The sequence below is a fragment of the Calypte anna genome, chromosome 2, assembly GCF_003957555.1.
Source record: "Calypte anna isolate BGI_N300 chromosome 2, bCalAnn1_v1.p, whole genome shotgun sequence".
NCBI lineage: Eukaryota > Metazoa > Chordata > Aves > Apodiformes > Trochilidae > Calypte > Calypte anna.
In genome coordinates, this window is record NC_044245.1 from 16,735,723 (window position 1) to 16,757,138 (window position 21,416).

General features: G+C 35.1%; 1 protein-coding gene across 1 annotated transcript in view; it reads left to right on the forward strand.

Annotated features, from left to right (window-relative positions):
* ARMC4 (armadillo repeat containing 4) overlaps positions 1-21,416 on the forward strand; it is an 85,238-nt gene that overhangs the window by 34,649 nt on the left and 29,173 nt on the right. Inside the window, exons 13-16 of the mRNA XM_030445768.1 lie at positions 911-1,021; positions 1,519-1,673; positions 5,270-5,512; positions 12,673-12,787. Of these exons, the coding sequence (XP_030301628.1) occupies positions 911-1,021; positions 1,519-1,673; positions 5,270-5,512; positions 12,673-12,787 (624 nt within the window). The remainder of the gene's footprint in view (positions 1-910; positions 1,022-1,518; positions 1,674-5,269; positions 5,513-12,672; positions 12,788-21,416) is intronic.

Genomic DNA, 21,416 nt, shown 5'->3' on the forward strand with positions numbered 1-21,416 from the left:
ACCCACAGAGAGAGCTCACTCTGATGCGAGGCAATAGAGCAAGAAAAGCTCATCCTGCTACACGTTACCATATATAAGATGAGTGGTTATTTCTCCATTTGTGGAATAATGTTTGAAATTAATAACTCAAGGTACATTCCATTAATTAATTAAATCAATCATGGTGGATTGCACTTAAGTTTGAAAATATACATAAGTTCTGTTGGTCATTTTGAGACATGGAAGACATGATTTTTCAAAGGATTTTCCATTATAAAGCACTTTGTATTTTCAAAATTAGCTTCTTGTACTACACAAGTTCATGCATGCTCCATGAGACAGCAGACTGGCAGATTTTAGCTTCAGTAAGTCTGTAAGAAGGTGAAATTTTTGAGGGTTTCTTATCTGGCCAAATTTGGAAATAACTAAGTGCATCTCTTAGACAGATGTTTCCCTTCTCTTAAATACTGGTCCCTGGTTACAATTCCTGTGGGTTAAAATTTGGAAGAAAAGATCACCAAAAAAATGTTAATTCTAAGAACATGTTTTTCGAACTATGTTCTAGGAATAGATCTGTTGTTTTGGTTGCTGGTTCTTGATGAACTGGGTGGGTACTTCTTGAGCTCATTCTGAAAAATCTTTTTTTTCCTGTCTCTGAGCAAAGAATCTGTAAATCATTTAGAATATTCTTATTTCTGTTTAATTCAGGTAGCTACAAAATAGGCATTGCAGCATCTAGTTGTACAGGAGATTTGAAGAGCATTGTAATTTATGCATTTGATTAACTTTGGGAACATCAAGAGTATTTTCAAGGCAATGCAATAAAGTACAATGCTTTTCAATATCAAAGCCTAGAATTATAGCACTGTGTTATTATTTTGACTACTGTTACTGTTGTATAGGATTGAAAATATGCAGTTTATCTTTTTAGCCAAGTTACAGACTTGCAATAAGGATGGAAGGAATGATTCAATACCTTGTGAAAAATCTGAGTAGTGAATCTGAGGAGCTACAGATGCATTGTGCAAATGCCATATTTAAGGTAATTGTATTATTATAATCTGTAGGTCAGAACCAGCATTAGCCCTTTGTTTTCATGTGATTTTCTGTTTTAATATTTTTTAGTTCCACTATTTCTCTTACATGTAAGAAGTTATACAAGCATTGATGGATAATTCTTTCAATAATATTTCAGCTGCATATTTAATATTATAATTAAGTTCCTAATTGTTGTTCTTGTGTGCAAGCCCTAAATTTCAGTTAACCAGTGAAGTGAGACTTAACTGTGCAAGAGCTGTTTTTATTTTTGTGTTTGACCACAAGGTGAACAATGTGACAGTGTAAGGGATGCTGCATATACAGTAGGGGTTTAATGTCAAACTCCCTTATTGAATTCTTAAAATTTTCACATACTTTAATAAAATACTTATGTTTTCTTCTCTATTAGATTTTACAAGTTACAGCATAATACACTTAGCTTTTGAAGACATAAATTTAAACATCTTACATAATATAAATATTTAATTTTTATCCCTGTAGTGTGGAGAAGATAAAGAAACACGTGACCTGGTTAGACAACATGGAGGTCTGCAGCCCCTATCTGCTCTGCTTAGTAACTCTGAAAACAAAGAACTTTTAGCTGCTGTGACAGGAGCAATCTGGAAGTGTGCAATCAGTGGAGAAAATGTGTCAAAGTAACAATTCAATTTTATAAACATTTATTACATTATTGTATTTTGATTTTAGGAGCCTCTGTTATCAAAATTGTTATGTTTTGATTCTTCAAACTATAATTTATAATCAGTTGGGCTTTCAACTTAGGTTTTATAGAACTTTAAAAAAATTGCCACAGAACCTTATCAGGGTACACTGTAAACAATGTTAACTTCCTAGAATCTTATGAGTCAATGAGAACATTTAGTGCCTTTAAAGAATAGTTCAGATGTGGGACACTGAATCAGGATGTGTACTAGCACATACTAAATGTTTGACATATGGACATAACTAATATCCCCACTCTGTAGCTTACAAACTAGAATTACTGCTGCATCATAGAGAGAGTAATTAGCCCATTTAGCTTTCATATTTTTCATATCAAGAGAGACAAAAGCAAATTAACTTATTCTAGGGTAGGTATCTAACACACATTAGATTCACTTACTTTAAAAATATATTGGAATCTATGATAATGAGCCTAGATACCTCACCCTTGACTACAGAAGGGGCTCAAAAAAGTACCTGCTAAGTGAGTGGAATTACCTGATGAGGGTCCTACCACAGGTCCTACAACCTCTCAGGGTCAGGGTCCTGTGTGAGTATCTGGGAATGTGACAGCAGAAGTTATGACCATCCACCTTTCCTGGAACAACACAATGATTGAGAATACTCATCTCCCTCATCTGAAATTCATTTATCAGGTTTATGTACCTTACCTCAAAAACCCCTGATCCACCGGAGTGCTAGTTTTCCTCCTGAAGTTATGCTTCTCTGTAACAGAGGAATGGAAGATTCATAGTCTTGTAGGAGTAAAGAGGTAAACTCCTGCTGCAGCCCTAGTGTACTTAGCTGGACAAGCAGATATAATAAATAACTGCTAGATAAAATTTAGAAAGAATTTTAGTAATAAGAATTTACGGTCTGGGTTTTTATTGTCCTCAATGAGTTCCCAAACTGTTGGTATACAGAGCCATGGTCTTTACATACTCCACTGCTATTATACTGCTTTTTGCATTCTTGATTGCTCAGTAACCTGGCTTTTCAGGAGGGTGTATCTTTTTCTCTGAGCTTTGGGTACCTATACAGAGGCACTCTGCTTCTGGATCAGTGACTGATAAGTTGGACTGAATGGCTCTATCCTAGTAAACTAAACAAGGCCAAACCTGTCAGGTTTCTGGAACTATGTTATGATTTTCCATACTATTTGAGGTGCTAGCACAGTGCCCTACAAGCCTGGTCTGGACCAACAAGCACTCTCCCAGACAATGCCCAGACATTCCTTTAGAACAGTGCAGGCAACAGATTGTTTCCATTAGGCAGAATGGGTGAGGCCACCCTGCTTTGTGATGAGAGATTTTAGCCATACGGATACTATGTTGTGCTTTTTTCCCTCAGGACTAGAGATCGAGCTCTCAAGGGATTTATTTATTAGTGTAGCTGTTGCCAGTAATTCTGTCCAAATGCAAACATTTTTCTGGGCTACTCAGGTGTCTTTGGCAAGTGCTTGGCACCCTGTGAAGGTTACTTGCCAGGCACAGCCCCAGGCTTGATCTGAATTCAGGTTTTATGTAGTGTTGAGTCTGAATTGGTAAACCCTATCCAAACTCAAGGTGGGGAGGCACTACAGAAGAGGGAGGGAGGGTAATACCAAAACACCTAAGTAGTTCTGGAGGGATGAGCTTGAGTCTGGCATGAAGCTAGCACTAAAACTGTGCTGGTGCCTGTAGTGCCACTTAGCTGTCTTCAAACTACTGCAGTGTTTCCTGTACCTGAAGAAGGTGTTGTGCTGACTCAGCAACGAGCTGATACAGGTGCCTGGGCCTAACTGGCTCAGATTCCAGTTTGTTGCAGGGAGCAACAATACTGCTTCTGGACCCAAGATGGCCTGAGCCAGCAGCTCTGTCAGAGGGGGGCCCACCCATTGCAGAGCCAGCTCATAATGTTCCATCTGTGAAGCAGCTGATATGCAACACAGATATAGTAGCTAGTAAAAATCAAGAAGGTTTTTATTTAAAAAAAAAAAAAAAAAAGTTTGCTTGCTTTATTGTTCTTTTTTCATGCTGTAGCTGTTTTTCTGAAGAAAAAAAGTAGAGGGATACTTCCAAATTATAGTGAACAAAGAGAGGAAGATTATTCTTCAGGCAAAGGCTTGGATGAGGAAAAATAGAAGTTCCTTATTTCTGTTACTTTATTTGTGATACTGATAAAAGAGCTTGGAAAGATTAACTTTTATTGAAACAGTTGTAGTTCTGCCATAAACATTTCAAAAATACTAATATTTTTGTATGAAAAAAAGCTACATGTATATAGTATGTCTAGCTCAAGTAGGCACTTCAGAAGCTTGGAGGCATGGGGGAGGCTCAAATGAGAACTCTGCTCTCAGAGAAATCTTCTCATTAGGGGAGGAACTACCTGAATTCACACAAAGGTATAAATCAATGCATAATTATTAGATAATATACAGGTTAGATATAGATTGCTATGCCAAGTAGAATTGTCAAGATGTATCACAGAAAAAATATAAAAGGAAGATACAGTATTTGTTATGTGTTAAGAACCTCTTAATTGTAGTGTAACAAGGCAACCAGGTGCCCCTAATTGCCAGGGAGTGGGCATGAGCTTGCGTTAAGCCCACCTGTGCCTAATTAGGGCAGGCCCTCACTGCGCATGAGCAGGACCAGGGGGCCAATAAAAGGCTAATTAGGCACAGGTGGGCTTAACACAAGCTCATGCCCACTCCCTGGCAATTAGGGGCACCTGGTTGCCTTGTTACACTACACTTAATGAACTTAAATTATGGCCCCAGTCCTGTTCTAAAAGATAAACTTCCAAGGTTTAGCATGCATCTCTTTGAAGGCTAGGATAGGTTAGGATAGGATAGGACAGGACCGGACCTACAGGATCATTAAAAAACATATTTTTGTTTTTCAGCACTAAAAGTGCTGTGAAGAATGAGGAAAGTATTAATATATCAGTCAATTCAAATTAATGTCAACTTCTTTTTAGCAAAATGTAATCTCTCATAGTACAATAGAAGTGTACTAGAGCTGTAGCTCGTACCTTAGGAAAATACAAATATTGGACCTGAACTAAGTGTAGAACTGGTCTGGGCAAATTCTCTAAGGGTTAACAGTGAAAAGTAAGTGTGCTCCTTTGGTCCTGAGAGGTGGTGGAGGGTCTGATGCACTACTGCTCTAGCTGTTGTTAATATGTCCGGAAAATGTACTGGAAGTTAGGATGTCATGGTACTTGCCAGTCTTCCAGTATGTTTTCAACTATTTATAAATGTGACATCCACATGTCAAGGTTTAAAAAAACCCTCAGACTGCTCTGTGTATTCCTAGATAGCTAAACTAGAGATACCTGTTTTAAAAGGTAGAGAAATTATGCTGTGTTTCACACTGTCAAGAACTGATTGAAATGGTTTACCTGTAGTGTAGTTTCTTCAACAAGATAATTTACATACAGAAATGAAAGATTATACTTCAATTAAAATGTTACTTTGATGATAAGATTAAACTTAAAACAGTAAGACACTGAAAATAACAACATTGGGTTTATTGCTGTCTTTTAGATTTCAGGAATACAAAGCTGTAGAAACTTTGGTAGAACTGCTTCCAGATCAGCCTGAAGAAATCCTTGTAAATATTGTTGGAGCACTGGGAGAATGTTGCCAAGAGACAGCAAATCGATCTGTTATCCGTAGATGTGGTGGAATACCACCTCTCGTGAAGTTACTTTCTGGGACTAACCAGGCACTACTTGTGAATGTCACCAAAACAGTGGGAGCTTGTGCAACGGAACCTGAAAGTATGATGTAAGCTATTCACATTCATAACATTTTAAATATTGAAAAAAATGTAATTTTAGTAATTCTCAAACAAATATAGTAAATTCTAATCTGGTTTAAGAAGATATTTTTCTTTTTTGTTTTCCACAGAGCTGTGTGAGTTATTTACATCCCATTGCAAAATGTGCGTTTATATAAAAAAATTGTTAAGGGAATATATAGAAAAACTGCACTTTGGGGAACACCACATAAACCTTTAGTAACCTGATTTTTAATGAAATTAAAATTCAGGGTTACAGAGCACAATTTTAAAAGGCTGTGTGATGAGTGCCTGTTTTGCCTTCTCCTTTTTACATCTGTTCTCAAAACAGAAGGAGTGTCATCAATTAGAGAAAGTAATTATAAAAAGAAATGTGCACATTTTTTTAAAGTAGGTTATTTCTTGTATTTTATCTTCTTTGATCTCCTTCATCTTTTCATGTATGAACTCAGACTTCTTCTGGACCCTTTTCTCCTTTGGAAAACAAAATAAACCCTCAAAAATACACTTTTTTATTCAGAGAGTTGCTGCTATGTGATATAGATTTGTATAATTTACAAAGCTCCTTGAGTTTTTTATGATGAAGTGTTCCAGTTAAATGTTGAGGTCAGTATTTACTGTGCTCACTGTTCCCTTACAGGGATGTTTACTTCGAGATTCTCAGAATATTTTCCTCCTTATACATGAGGCAGGTCAGAAAGAGAGTTTTATTAAGCTCCTCCTGTTCTGATTTGCATAATTCACTTGATATTCATATAGCAGTGCAGGGAATTCTTTTTCTGAATAGGGCTTTTGTTTTCATGCTTTGGCTGTCACCCAGTGGCAAAAGGCTAGATGGTACACAACTGTAAACATGGCTTGTATGAACAGTTAGCCACATAACATAAAAGTATAAATAAATGAAATCACTTTCACAACATATCTCTCTAAAAATGAGTCTGTAGAGTAATGTAATAACAGAATTAAAATTGTAAATCACCAGAGAGATTTAAATTCCAACAAATATAAACTGATATTTATAAAGCCTCAGACATAGTCCAGTGCTCAGGACTGTCACTGTAGTATCCCGTAGGGCTAGCTTCATATTGGAGTGTAGTCAGTGTAAACATGAAAAATAACACCAATTTCTGCTAAAAATTGTGATTCAACAAAATGCATCTTGTTTTTAATAAGGAGAGAGAGCAGGCTGTTTGGGACTGAATTTTATAATTTCTAAGGCTGGACAAATGAATCAAATGTCGAATTTGGTTCATATGAAAAAATTCTCTATTGGAAGTTCTGAACTTTAAAATGGTTGGTTGGCTGGTTTTTTTTTCAGTATTTTAAAACATTAGCAAGTAAGCAATATCTTTGATCAAGAGCAAAATATACTTTTTACACCATAAGAAAACATTAGACAGGAGTTATGATTATTTGCAAGACTGTGACATGTAGGTGGTGTATTGCGCTAGTTAGACTTGCAGTAGAGGAGATAATGCTGCTGAGAGGAGATAATGCTGCTGTCCTTTCCTAACTATGACTCATCCAACTGTGGGTAAGTTTGTTGCCAATCCAGCAAAATATTATAAAAGATTCTTAGTTAAAACATTGACCCCAGTGCAACTAGTCAGATGCTTATATGATTTACTTGGTTTAGTACTTTGTCTCTCATAGGTTTTAGAGCACCTATTTCCCCATGCCCCCAAATAAAGAGATATCCATTCCTCTCCTATCTGCACACCTCCCCCCCAAAAAAAAAGCAACATCCATTCCTCTTCCATCTTCTTATCTCAGACCAGTACAGCAGGAATTGGAATGGTCTGTCCTCATCTGAACCATTGTCTTTTTTCTTGGGAGAGTAAGTCACCAAAGACATGAAGGATACATAGTCTATAGCACCTCTTTGTTCCATTTACAAAATTTGGGACTGAAACAATAAGAAACTTTGTTAGAAACTTCTGTGAAGTTCGTTCTTTTTCAGTAAACATTTTGGAAGTTCTTAACCAAAAAGACATATATTAGCAAGGAAGTGAAGATGTGCCAGGTTTGTCTTCATGGAAGAAGCAAAGCAAACCCACTTGTACCCTGTGACAAGAATATCCTTTTGCAAGTTTTACTTTGCTGTTTCTGGGCTACCTGGTTCATCACGTGTTCCATGGAGAAAGTCTGCACTGAGAGTGAGACTATTAGATAAGCATAGGTGAACCTGCTGCTTATACACGACTTCTTATAAATTTTCTCTCTGCCGTGTTTCCCAGTTGACACTTTAGCTTCTGCAGCTACTGAGTATAAGGTATCATAGTCTTACTTTTCTGCTGCAAGATTAAGGCAACTTCAAGCAGTTTGGTGATTCTTATTCATTCTGTTGAGCTCTGTAAAACAAAGAACAGCAACCAGCTTCTATCATAACAAAGTATAAGTTTGCTTATCTTAAAAAAGCGTAACTATAATTGAATCTTTACTATTATGTGGACAGTGTGAAGATGTTCTCCATATTCAGTCTTCTTCATGGCCAGTGACAGAGTTGCTGCTGAACATGTTTTATGTCCATTTGGCTTTTTGAGAACATTTAATAGGTTGGTCTTTTTCACCTACTAAAAACAGAGAACTAAAGCATATTCTTTCACTTTTCATTTGCCCTTTTCATTTGAAAACCCATAGACTTCATCTCTAGCATTCAAAGCTGAGGATATAGAATCTTGTAAATTAAAATATAAAACTATTTTAGCAAAACAGATGGAGTTTGAATCATTGGTATGTAATACTATTTATCAAAGCAGTCCACAGCAACTAGTGAAAGTTTTGAGAAACATGCTAAATTATGGTTGCAGAAAAGACAAGATTTCATTCTGCCAGAATTAAACCCTGTAATCTTAACAGTGAACACAATACAGAGTCAGTACAACTTTGTTTATTTACATTTGTATTTGTGGTCTAAATTGGCAGGCAATTAAACTAGAGTTCTCAAAAATTCTGGCAAATGAGACTATAGCAGAAAAAAGATGATAGATATGACAAACAGATGTCTTTGTGTGTATGCATGTGTGTTTAAGCAATATTCAAATTTCTAAAGTAAATGTTCAAGATTAAGTTTGAATTTTAAAGTGAAGTAATATTTCAGATTAACAGCTTGGCTAGCTTCAGATTAATACACCAAAGTAAATTTGTAGAGTTGTAAACCATGTCTTACACAGGCATTTCATTATATTATGTCATGATATTAAGTTTCTTAAATGAAACAATGGGAGAACTCTTTGTTAATCAAATGTTAACTATAAACAGCAAACAATAGTAAATTAAAAAACCAATTGTCTTGTTAAATTATCTTCACTGGTCAAATAGCAAACACTAATTCACTGTAACCTGAGATTTCCCGGAGGCTTTCCTAGACACTCCAGTAATCTCTGAATGGGTTGAATTGCATTATATTTAGTATTTAAAATATTTAATATATAAAAATATTTTCCTGTAAGACATATTCTAGATACACAATATGTCAGCTGTTCTGTGTGAAAACCAGGAGGGTGCTTTGCTCATACACCTTGCAGCTGTCTTTTTGCAGGACTGATATCAGCTACATACCCCTTCATGTCTGCTCTAATCATGTCTGGCCAGCACAGCACTGCATGTCAGGAATGCCTCTTCACTCTACCTATCTCTCACTGCCAATACAACTACTTTTTTGTGATTTTGAGAAGCAGAGTTAATTTACACATTTTTCAAAATTGTCAGATCAGAGATCAAGTAAGTAATGGCAAGGTACAGAGCTTTGGCTCAGAATCTTGGTTGAGGTCTATTGTGAGATGCCTCTGCTATGGTAAGGTGCAGAGAAACAATAGTTCAGGATATCAGAATATTCTTAACTCTCCATATTTATATATTGCTATGTACTTACAGTGGGGCACTAGGTGGCAATTACTTATAATGAAATTACATTTCTACTTTGGGTGACTTTCATGCCTGTTAAGATTTTGACTATTAATAGTGTTCATTACATTAGACACATTGGATACATGTAGTTCAGCTAGTCTATAAAGTAGTTAGATTCTTGAACATTCAGATATTTGATAGTAAGATTTTTATATCAACTATCATATTATTTCAGCTTTTATGAGATTGTTTTCAGCTTTGGAAGGAATTGTTCTGCATCTTTACTAAAAGAACTGTCCTTTAACAGTCCCAAGACGGGTTGTTTAATACAGGTTTAACTGTAGTTTAATTTTATGATCACAATGCCAACAAATTATTATAGAATAAATCATTTAAGTGACTGCAACCACAGAGTGACTAATGTACTAGCTATGGATGAATACAATATTGAATGCCAACCAAAGTAAATTTTAAGGTATGTTTGCTTGTTTTTATTCTGGTAAGTAGTTTTATTACAGCATCCTGCTGATAATGTTAGAATAAACTTTGTGAAAAAAATTTAATACAAAAACTACATGCAAAAGCAATACTATTTAGGGTAATGTCACCAGAGCTGAAATTTTCAAGATTACAGGTTAATTTTCCCATCTATTTCTTTGTTTATTTGTAAAGAAACCTAAATATTTGTTTCTGTTCACTTTAAAAAGGCATTTTCACAATGAAGGAAAGTAATACTTAATCACTTTTATAGAGGAAACATTTTTCAGGGCCATTTATTTTAGCCTTCTTTTTGCTTTTACAGCAGATATGCTCATTTAACACCCACTTTCTTCATCTGCTACATTTCACAGTTATACCATGGAACGATAAATCCTGGAACTGAGAAAGGGTTACCCACTTGTTTAACAATGCTTTCTTTAGTTAGCAAACACTGTGTTCTCCACAAGAGGAATATAAAAGGGTTTGTACTTGTATGGTAATTACATAGTAAAATTTCTTAAAGTATGAGAATTTAAGAGCATCACGCTTCTATGTAGAGTTATTTTCATTGGAATTAATATAGTGTAACTGAGAGAAAGCAATAATCAGTGATGAACAATGTACATTAGAGGGCTGTTTGTTTTGTCTGTACTGGTTATATACTTTGATTTTTTACATATTGAATGGACAGAGGACTATACTTTCAGATACTCTGAGCTGTTGATTGTAAGACAATTGGTCTTTCCAGTATTCTTGAAAAAGGTAAAGCTCTTCTTCAGAAACCCTACCATGGAGTGAGGCTAGATTACACTGAAAAGCTCAAGAGAAGAGAAGAAAACTGAGAAGAAAATTAAAGTAAACTCTAAATTGAAAAGGAAGATCTAAAAAAAATATACAGGAAAGATAAATCAGCCTAGAGGTTGTTTTTTTGAGTATGGTGGAAAAAGCTGAGCTCAGTGTTTGGCATCTATCTTTTATATACTTGTTGGAGCTGGGTCATTTATGTTTAGTGCCTCCTGGGAGGAAGTACCTCATGTTGGTAAATGGTTCATGGGTTCATGGGAAAGATTCATGGGTTCTTTTATAATTAATTCCAATATAAGGAAAATTCCTTGTGCTCTATTAAATGACAGGAAAGTAATGTTAAAATTGCTTAAAAGTTTTGGGTGTTAGGAGGGATTTAAGAGTATGTTTTACTCAAGTCATCCTTGCTGTGTTGAACAGACATGTAAACTGAGTGACGTGTGATCATGCTGGTTTATTTTGATGTTTTAAGATTTCTGAATTTGTCCTTTGAATGACGGTTTTCTTGCAATTATTCTGGAGCTGAGTATGTAAAATAGGCTGTATTTAAAGTAGCAGATCTTAAATAATTTACAGCGTCTCAATGATAGGTTTGTGCAAGAAAGTATTATTTCAGAAAACAATTGTTTCACCAGTTTGTATCAAAGTCATGAATTAAGTCCTTGGTTACTTGATATGGAGTTCATGTCCTTAGTTATTTTTTCTGCTTCAAATAGTAGTGTGATTACACATCAAGCTGACTTTATAATTAGTTAAAAAATTTCCTATCAAACCTGTGTATCGTTAACACAAATGAGATGCTTTATGTGATGTTTTTAAGCACAATGGGTATTTAAATTTTTTTTGTATTTACAGTTGAATTGTGTATTAAATATTACACAATTGTATAACAAAAATAAAAATAATTTTATAAAATTCAATTTTACTTTTGAGATTAGAAAATGAAGGTGTGAACTTTTCTCTGCCTTCAGCCCATCTGCTTTGGGTTTAACATACCTGTTTGAAAAAAAGGCACTTTTGTAAAGGCTATTAAGTTTTGAGTGACCTTCCTTTCTGCTTAAGGTATTCACTGGACCCTATTATGAAGTGATGATTCCGTGATCATGAGCCTGATTGATATGTAAACATAACACAGATGGCATAGATATGATCCTGATGATAACTCATTTTTCAGTTAGTCACAAAGATACTTTGATTACAGTTTGTTTAAGTGATTATAATATGGTGTTCAGTGTTAGTCTTGTTGGTAAGAAACACAGGAGAAACAAGTTACACATTATTCATGCCCAACAAGGGCACACTGTGGTGTGACCATTTTAATTTCTAATGCTAGATTAGAAACATGGTACTTCAAAATATGTCATAGAGTAAGGTAAATACATTAAGCGCAGACTGAATAAAAAGTTAAGTACATAGTTTGGGGCATAAATATTTGTTTTGGAAAGTATTTGTTGCTATATGAAAGAAGCCAGTATGCCTGAGTTCAGATTTCACTTTGCATGCAGATCATTAAAAAGTCACATGCTTGTTTTCACATTTATATGAGTTCTGTTGTTTATAACTGAGTTTACTTCATCTTCTATAGGCACTTTGAATGACAGTCTTGATAAAAAGTTAACAAAACACTTGAGATCCCTACTATGTAAAGAATGGGCATTCCTTCAAAGTGCTAGGTATCTTCAGCATAATTTGCAGGCAATGTTTTCTGTTTAAAACTGAGCACTGCTATTAATTTATACAGCATTAATGAGATGTATTTAGAAAACTTATTCTGTCTTTCCATGTTTTTTTCACACCCATCTGCTCTTTAGACTATGATGATGGTGATTAGCTGACAGTAAAACACAACCATAAAACAAACATATAGCGAAACAGTACAATAAAGACAAAACAGTACATTAAAGACAATCATACCCATATTTATTAAAGCAGTGTTCCAAACAGATATATTTTTTACTTTTTCATTAGCTACTCCATAATTAATTATCTCTTTTTTGCTCTATTTCTGTAATAGAATAATTGACCGTCTAGATGGAGTTCGCTTGTTATGGTCATTGCTGAAAAATCCTAATCCAGATGTTCAAGCAAGTGCAGCTTGGGCTATTTGTCCGTGCATTGAAAATGCTAAGGTAAGAAAGCACAATAGTTTTGTTTTATATATACACTCATATAGAAGTTTTATATTTGGATTATTTCCAGCAATAATTTCCTTTTGCTACTTACACTCTCTTTATTTCATTCTGTTAACTTTTAAAAAAAATCTATACATTAATTTAAAAAATGTGAATAATCTTCCATCTAGCATTCATTATAGTATTTTATTTTGCCTTTAGAGTGCTTACTGTATTTGGAAAATACATTTCAATAACTAATAAGAACCTAAACTTACTGTACCCAAATAAAACATGATTAAAATCTGACAATGCTTAGAACAGAGAGCTTATACTCACAGGCTATTAATAGCACAGGTAGCTGTAGCTGTTCACTATGAGGTACTTCAGTTCTCAGGAGACCATAATTTGGTTTCAGAATATATTTCAGACTCGGTGCCAGTGTAATCCTTAGAATTTCTGCTCAGACTGCCAACAAAAAGTGCCAGTGAATAGTGGCTGTTGTGCAGGTCAGTTGTACACAGAAGCCTGAGCTATTTATTTATTTCATGTCATTTTCCAGATAGAGATAAAATGGTGAGTGTAAGTTATATATGAGTCATCTTCAGTGAATTCTTGCTACTGACCTGTGGTAAAATAAAGGGGGTTTTGTTTCCCATTAGAAGTTTCCTGGAATACTAAGTGGACTTTTATGCTTAATCCTTATACAGTACTACCTTCCAGTTTAATTTACCTCCATATTTATTGTAGCTTTTACATCTTCTCTACTGTACCACAAATATATATCCTTTAGCATCACACTTGAGATCCTGACTATGTAAAGAATGGGAATTCCTTCAAAGTGCTAGGTATCTTCAGCAGCATTTGCAGGCACTGTTTTCTGTTTGAAACTGAGCACTGCTATTGATTTATACAGATGGGTGGATGTAGATGCAAGTATATGGATGAAAATATTATTAGAACATTTGGTCTTGATTTTTATAGCTTAAGCATTTTCTATTTCTTCACAATGATTTCTGTAATAGAAGCTTGCTTGCCATTTTTCAAGCATGTTGGTTATTCTGAATTATCTTTCCATCTTTTTAAAAAACATACACATTCTAGTTTTTCTTTACCTCAGGGTGGGGTGTACACATGTCTCATCTGTCAAGGTGTGACTACGCCATCCTTTCTCTTGAGCAATATTGCTTTAACTGATTTTTAAAAACATTATCTCAGAACTGAAGGAATACTTATTATGTGTAAGACTGCAACCTGTAGAGTAGAACTCCACATTGCTAGAGCTTCCACTAAAAACTCTTTCAGGATCTAAGAAGACAAAGGACAGCTACTGAAATTATAGACTACATGAGGTTTTTTCTTAGTTTTTCCCCACTTGGTATTTGAAGTGTAAAGCTATGTACATCCTTAGTGTAGCCATCCTCCTTTCATCTCTCTTGGCTGCCTGCCCAAATGCAAATCTGTGACCCCACAAAGAGTTCTTTGTGTGAGGCTAAGGCAGAGTGGCACACAGAAACAAACCAACCAATAATGCCCTTTCCTCTGACACTGAATGGAAAGTAGTGTGTATAAAGCAGCAATTACAGCCACACTGTGAAGTCCAGTAACTTTTTCTATTAAAACATAGTTCTTAATATTTTTATTCCAGGTTAGTAATAGTCAACAATTTATACAAACTTTCAAGAAGTGCAGTTTGGTTTGTGCAGTGCTTGATTCAAGAGCAATAATAAGTTTATGACTGTGAAAGGATTATGTGCATTCTGGCTTTTCCAAGCCTGTGCTTGGGATTGCAAATCATGTTTCAAATAGCAGAGAGTTTAGAATCTGGATTTGGTTTCTTTTTGTATTCTTTTTTGGAAGCTGTGGTGGTTCTATTCTGCAGTGTAGAGACTGATAGATTAAATAGAACTTGTTAATAGTATGAAAGAAATTTTTATAACAATGTAGTGCAGCATCCACTTTTCTGCACAGACACTTTCAGTAAATATAACTTAAAGGTTATTTTATAAGATATTTATAAAACCTTAAAAGCTGATCTGTCATGCTGACAGAGCTGTTATTGTCATAGTGTGCGACTGTGGGATTATCTCCCATGCTCTTACTGTCATCATAATCAGTTTAAGATTGGAAAGTCTACCATTTCTGTTTTACTATTAGGGGGATAAGAGTCACAAAGGGCAGAGTCTTGAATTCTCAAGATGTTTAGGTGCTAGCCAGTTTTGAGCTTTTGGTTCTAACTGGTGTGCCTGCTGTTAGACAGGAAGTTTCTGGAAAGGGAGCAGAATCCAAGTTCCTGCACCCCTAGATTATGTATGTCAATAGTTACAGTGTCATAGCTGTTTCAGAGTACCTCACATAGAATAAAGTTTATCAGTATGATATAGCTAAGTGATGTTGTTTGTTAAAGTAATATGATACAGATCATTGATTCTTGGTCCCTGACGGATATAAGAGTTTTTACATACTACATATAGTTTTTTATATGCTGTAGTATGTAAATTGTAAACAGCTCAGACAGCTACAATACTCATTTGGTATCAGTCTTCACTTGTGTATGCCAGCATTAGTTCTAAATATTTTTTGCCTTATGAATTTCTTGTAAAATTAAGATCTTACAGGTAGTCTGGCAGTGATATAATTTTGGTGGTAGAACTCTGAAAAACTTTGCACAGCATCTGTGAGTTGTAATTATGAGTAATAGACTTTTCTTTAAAGTATAAGCCTTAAAGATACAAGAATGTAATGTATTCAAATGATTTATCTTAAAAGAAGCAGATTCTTATTAATTATTTCCTTGCTTCCAAAAGGAAAAGTTACTACTGCAGGCACATTGGTAATGACAAAGTGTACGTGCACGGTCCAAGAAACACAAATTACTATGAAAAATGACTAAGAAAAGTCTGCTCAACTCTGTTGATGTTGGAACGGTGATATTTGGTTATGATGCTTCTTTGAAAAACAGTATAGTGTTCTCCCAATGTACATGAGCCTAAACAGAAAAATGTAGAGAAACACTAGAAAGATGTTATTTGGGCTTTTGTAAAATTCATCCAAAGGCATTTTGCCAGTAAGGGGAACACTGCCAGCCTACTTTGTATGAAAATACATATTTCCTCACAGGGTAACCTTTAAATAATATGTCTTGAAATAAAAAAAGAAAAAAAAATTTAAAAGTCTATCCTCTTATTTAGTAGAGTTTCAAGTGCAAATATTAGAAAAGGAAAGGTAATGTCAGACCTATCAGCTTTCAACTTTCAAGGTTTCATTTTTAGCCTTTGTTGTAGCTACAACTGTGACGACCTTATTAAAGAACTTAAGGAAGCCATCTATTTACAGAGTCTGTCAAAATTATTTAACTAAGCCATTTGAGATGGGGGATTTGAGGGAAGAAAGAGGGAAAGTTATCCTATTGTCTTAAAATGTACTTGCAAAATGACATCTCACACATCCCAAGGTATAGAATCATAGCATGGTTGGGGTTGAAAGGGACCTTGAAGATCATGTAGTTCCAAGCCCTCTGCATGGGCAGGGACACCTCCCACTGGACCAGGTTGCTCAAGGCCCCATCCAACCTGGCCTTGAACACTTCCAGGAAGATGACAGCCACAGCTTCCTTGGACAACCTGTGCCAGTGTCTCACCGCCCTCAAACTGAAGAATTTCTTCCTAATGTCTAATCTGAATCTTCCCTCCTCAAGTTTTAAACCATTTTCCCTTGTCCTCTCACCCACCCCAGCTTTCTTGTAGCCCCCCTTCAGATACTTGAAGGTCACCTCAGAGACTCCTTTTCTCCAAGCTCAACAACCCCAGCGTCTTCATAGGAGAGGTGTTCCAGCCTTCTGATAATTTTATTTGCTCTCCTCTGGTAAACACTTTCTCCTCTGAAAGCATTGAATTCCTTTCACTCTATAGTGGAGTTTCATGGGTGTGATGAAGGATGATCAGCCATCTAAAGCTGTCTGTGTATTTTGTAGATACGAAGAAAGAGCTTGTCCATGCTGACACTAAAATACCCCAAATCAAAACTAAATCAGTTTTAAGAAGGAAGGGTCATAAAAAGGGTATGTGTGAAGGTCAAGTAGTCATCATTCTTCCAAAGTATCATATAATGAGGGAGTGGATTCTATTGCAGCCATCAGTCTGAAGTTAACCCATGGATGGAATATATGCTGCTGATGACCTGTGCTATTTGGGATTCTTACACAGATTTTGCTTCTCATGGAAATTTTAGTGTAACCATATGTATAAAACCACAGAGAACATTTCTTTACTACAAAGTAACAAAGAAAGGTAGTTGAACTTGGAAATTCTTCTGATATTTAACAAATAGCATTATTCAATGTTTGAAATTAATTAAGATGCTGTGTTTATGCATTTTACTGATTTAAAACTGTAGTGCAGTTTAGTGCAGTGTAGATCAGTCATGTACCTAGTGCACACTGTTGTTAATTTGTATTATACTTTAAATAATTTACTTAAGTAGTACCAATATATTTTTTTTACTTGCCATTTTTTCATTAAGCCTATAACATCAAAGTTCCCTGCTTCAGTATGAACATTTTTCAGTTTCTTAGTTTTCCTTCCTATGCTTCTTGCAGTTTTATACAGAAACCTTGGCAGTTCAAACTTAGTGGTGTTACTTTCTATTTTCTTGTTTGTTTTTTCTAGGTATTATACTTTTTAACATAAATCACAGCTACTTCTCTGTATTTGATCTAATTTTTACGCAGCTTTTAATCCCCAATATCTGGATGTAGACTTTCTGACTTCTAAGCTTTTGTTATGAAGTAAACTTCAAAAGTGTACTGTAAGAGAGACACAAAAGGAGAGGCCTCCCAGAGCACTAGGCTCCTTGGAGATTTAAGAGGCCAAGCAAATTAGACCTGACTTGAACCCATAGCTGGCCTCATGTTTGCCAAGGTGCATACAGAACCAGCCTATCAAATGAATCTTGACACATACTGCAGAGAAGTTTAGTGAATCAAGTGTCATGAGGCGTTTGGGTCTCCTATAGATACATTATCCTAGAGATCCTGAATGGATTGCCATAAATTTCCCTGAGCTTCTTAATGTCTACAAATATAGGAGTCCAGTTTCTGTAGAACACATAACCTGAAGGCTGGGGAGCAAAGGGAAATTAAGAGCATAGTCTTATCTCCCTCATTGGGGAGCCTCAGGTCCTGAGTTCCACACAAAACTTCTTCCTGGGAGCCTGGAGACCATAAGAAGCCAAGTAGCTTAGGAGCTCCTGGAGACCTGGCTTTCCAGCTGTTTGTCAGCCCATCAGGCAAGAAGTCAGGGATTCTTGAAAACCAGGAGCCAAGCAGCCTGGCAGGCTGCTCACCAGCCGTCTGTCTGACAGGAGAAAGATGAAGAGGCACGTTGGTAATTCAGCCTTCCTTGCTGCCTGGTTTCTGTCAAAACTTTTCAAGAAGTTGTGTTCTTATGGAAGGTTTTGGTTCCATTCCACTAGAGTTTTCTGATGGAATACTGTTCCTCTGGAAAATATTTGACTAGCTTTCCTTGTAACTTAGTTTATAAAATCTTCACATCCTAGTCAAGCGCTTGTCATGTAGCTTCTGTACTTTTAAATGAGACTTCCTAATTGGATGCTAAAAATCGGTAAAAAGTTTAAACTCAGTGGTCTGTAATGGTACAGTGGTAAACATTATATGATTGCCTTCTTATATAACGCTCTTGTTCATTGCAGGGTTGCAAAGACACAAACAATAATTGCTATAACAACTTATTAGTTATTTATTAGTGTTGTCACTGCATTGATTGTTTACCTCAACTGTCCTCAGAACATTCCAGTATTGCTGTCTTGCACCTCTACAATATGAAACTACACATTAATGATGACTATCTTATAAACATATTCATAATTATAAGACGTTTACTCAGACTCTTATTTGGATTTAATTCAATTAAAAATTGATGGAAACTATGTTTAGTTTTTTCAATTATTCGATGTTAATCTGCCACTCACACTTCTATTGTTAAATGCTTTTCAGAATAACCTAAACCAAATAATGACTTTTTCTCTGCTGTGGCCTCAAATGACTTTGATATTAGTAATTCCACTGCTTCTGCAGGGGAAAAAAAAAAAAAAAAGTAGAACTTAGGCATTTACCCAGGACTGAATTTCAGTGAGATTCATGAGGAGGAGTAAGAGTAGGTGTAGTTTGCCAGACTGAAAAGTAAGGAAAACAATGGACGAAAGGACTACTAGAAATTTCATGAGTGACTATGTAGAGTGTCATAGCTCCCATCTTTTAGAGAATATGATTTGCATGCTTTCTTGGCTAATGGACTTTGCTTTTCTTTCTTGAAACTATCAATAGCAATATATTTGACAAGTGTTTAACTGTGTGATGATCAATTGCAATTCCAAGCTACAGAGTAGCACTGGAACCATGTTAAAGCCACCCTGCTTTGCTGCTCTGGCTTTAGCTGCTTCAGTGAGGTAAAGAGGACAGGAAAATCCATGTTGAGTGTCTGCTGTAGCTTTTCCAACACATTGCATTTTTGTGACACAGAAGACTTGTGAGGTACAATGAAGCAGTTTCATTTTGCAAGGTTTCTTCATCAGTTTTGCTACAGTGGAAGCCTCCACAGCTATACAGACAGGAAGAAAACTAGTATTTAAATATGAAATAATTTGACTTACCATATCATTGAATTGTTTACCAAGAAAATTAATAGAAACCTCACTATATAAGTTGTGCATCTGCCTTTTTTGCTGAGTAGTTATAATATAAAAATTAATCTGTAGTGTTTATTTTTAATTTTAAATTGGGATTTGCTTCAGGATGGTAAGTTATTCAGTTGGAAATAGAGATGGAAATGGACAGCTTCCTTCATTAAGGAAAAGGTAGCTTAAAGCTGGCTCTTGATAATTAAAGTTTATTTGTCCAGCCATACCACCACTTTCTCAGGCAACAGCAATTCAATTTGGCAAATTAGCTGTGACACCTTAAGCTTTTTAAGATGTTCCTAAAGAGATATACTACTTGCTTCTAAACTTCTATCTTTCAAGTGGAGTAGTTTTAAAAATAAACAAAATGTGGTTTTGTAATATGTTATTTATCTTTAAAACTTTCAAATAAAGGAACCAGGATTCACTCTGGAAGAAATAAGAAAGGAATTAAGTTACAAAAGAATTCAGTAGTTCTTCTACAAGAACTGTATGGCTCAAATAAAGGCTGATGATTTTTATTTACTTAATGAAAATAACTACCAAAAACCATATAAGATGATGACAAGAGAACTCAAAACCCCCAAATGTTCTTTTAGTATAAATACTGCAAAGATCAAGTGATTTTTCCAAATCTGTCTTTCGGCAAATATCGTAATTTTTTTTTGCTCATAATTAAAAAAAATACCCACATGTGGAAAGCTGGTCTATGTCACAGTATTTCTGCAGAAACCAATGTAGAAATAAATAAAAAGGGAAACTTAGCTTAATTTTGTTAATGGTGGCAGTTCAACAAGAGGAAAATATGTGATTAAAGACTAGGAGGATGAGGCTTTTGTTGGCTCAGCAGGTGACTGTGCTGGCTTCAGCATCTATGCCAGATAGGTGGGGATTTTTACTGCTTGAGTTTGAAAACTCCTTTTTAATCCAGTTTTGAAATAATACCTATAATACTTTCTGAGGATCACAACTTCTAACTGGCTGCCTGCTAGTGTGAAGATGTGGTTATGTGACATCATAAAAAATCCTGTTATCTCTTCCCATCTTTTTTAACTGCTTAAAATGTAGTTTAACAATATATTTTTCTTTTTATCTGTCACCTCAGGTGAAATATTGTTAAAATTATGATAATGATGAAGATTTAAAATTAAGATATTTCCTATTAATACAGTAAAATATTTTTGCTTCCCTCTCCCCAAATTTTAGAACTTTTTTATTTCTTGTTTAAATGTCTATGTGTTTGGCCTCTTCTGCTTCAGCTCAGGAAATGTTATAGCTAAAACAGAGGCATTCAACACATACACTCAAACACATACAATAAAATTATCAGTGGGACTGATTTTATCAGTATTTTTATCTATAAAAGCTGTTTCTCAGGCTTTGTTTTAACTATACCATATTTTTTTTCTTGCCTAACTGAAACTGAGTAGCCCTGTTAGGACAATAACATTTTAACAATAGATAATGGGGGGAGTAAATTATGTAAATTCACTTACATGCATTCTTTCAAGTTGTTCTTTGCATAGCTGTATCCTAAGATAACAATCATATCTAAGAATCCTATCTAAGCTTTCCAAAATGCTTGACTTTTTAAAATAACTTTTAATAACTTTTTAAATACCTTTTAAAAATAACTTCTTAACATTAAAGGAAGTAAATGCAGTTTAATGGCTGTATTAATACGTTAAATTTTGCAGTATGTAAATACTGAAGTGTAAATGTAATCTTGGACTCAAAACTTTCACTTCAATTTCAATATCAAAATTGTGTTACAACCTACTAGTAAACCACCCAGACTTTGAAAAAATGACATTTCTACAGCAAAGTTCAAAGACTACAGGTAAATATGAAAGCTTATAACATGCTCTTATAACATGCTAATAGCTGGAAATGTCAAAGCCTTTGGATCAAGTCTCACAAAAAACCCTGTTCATTAATTTACAAGGGGGAA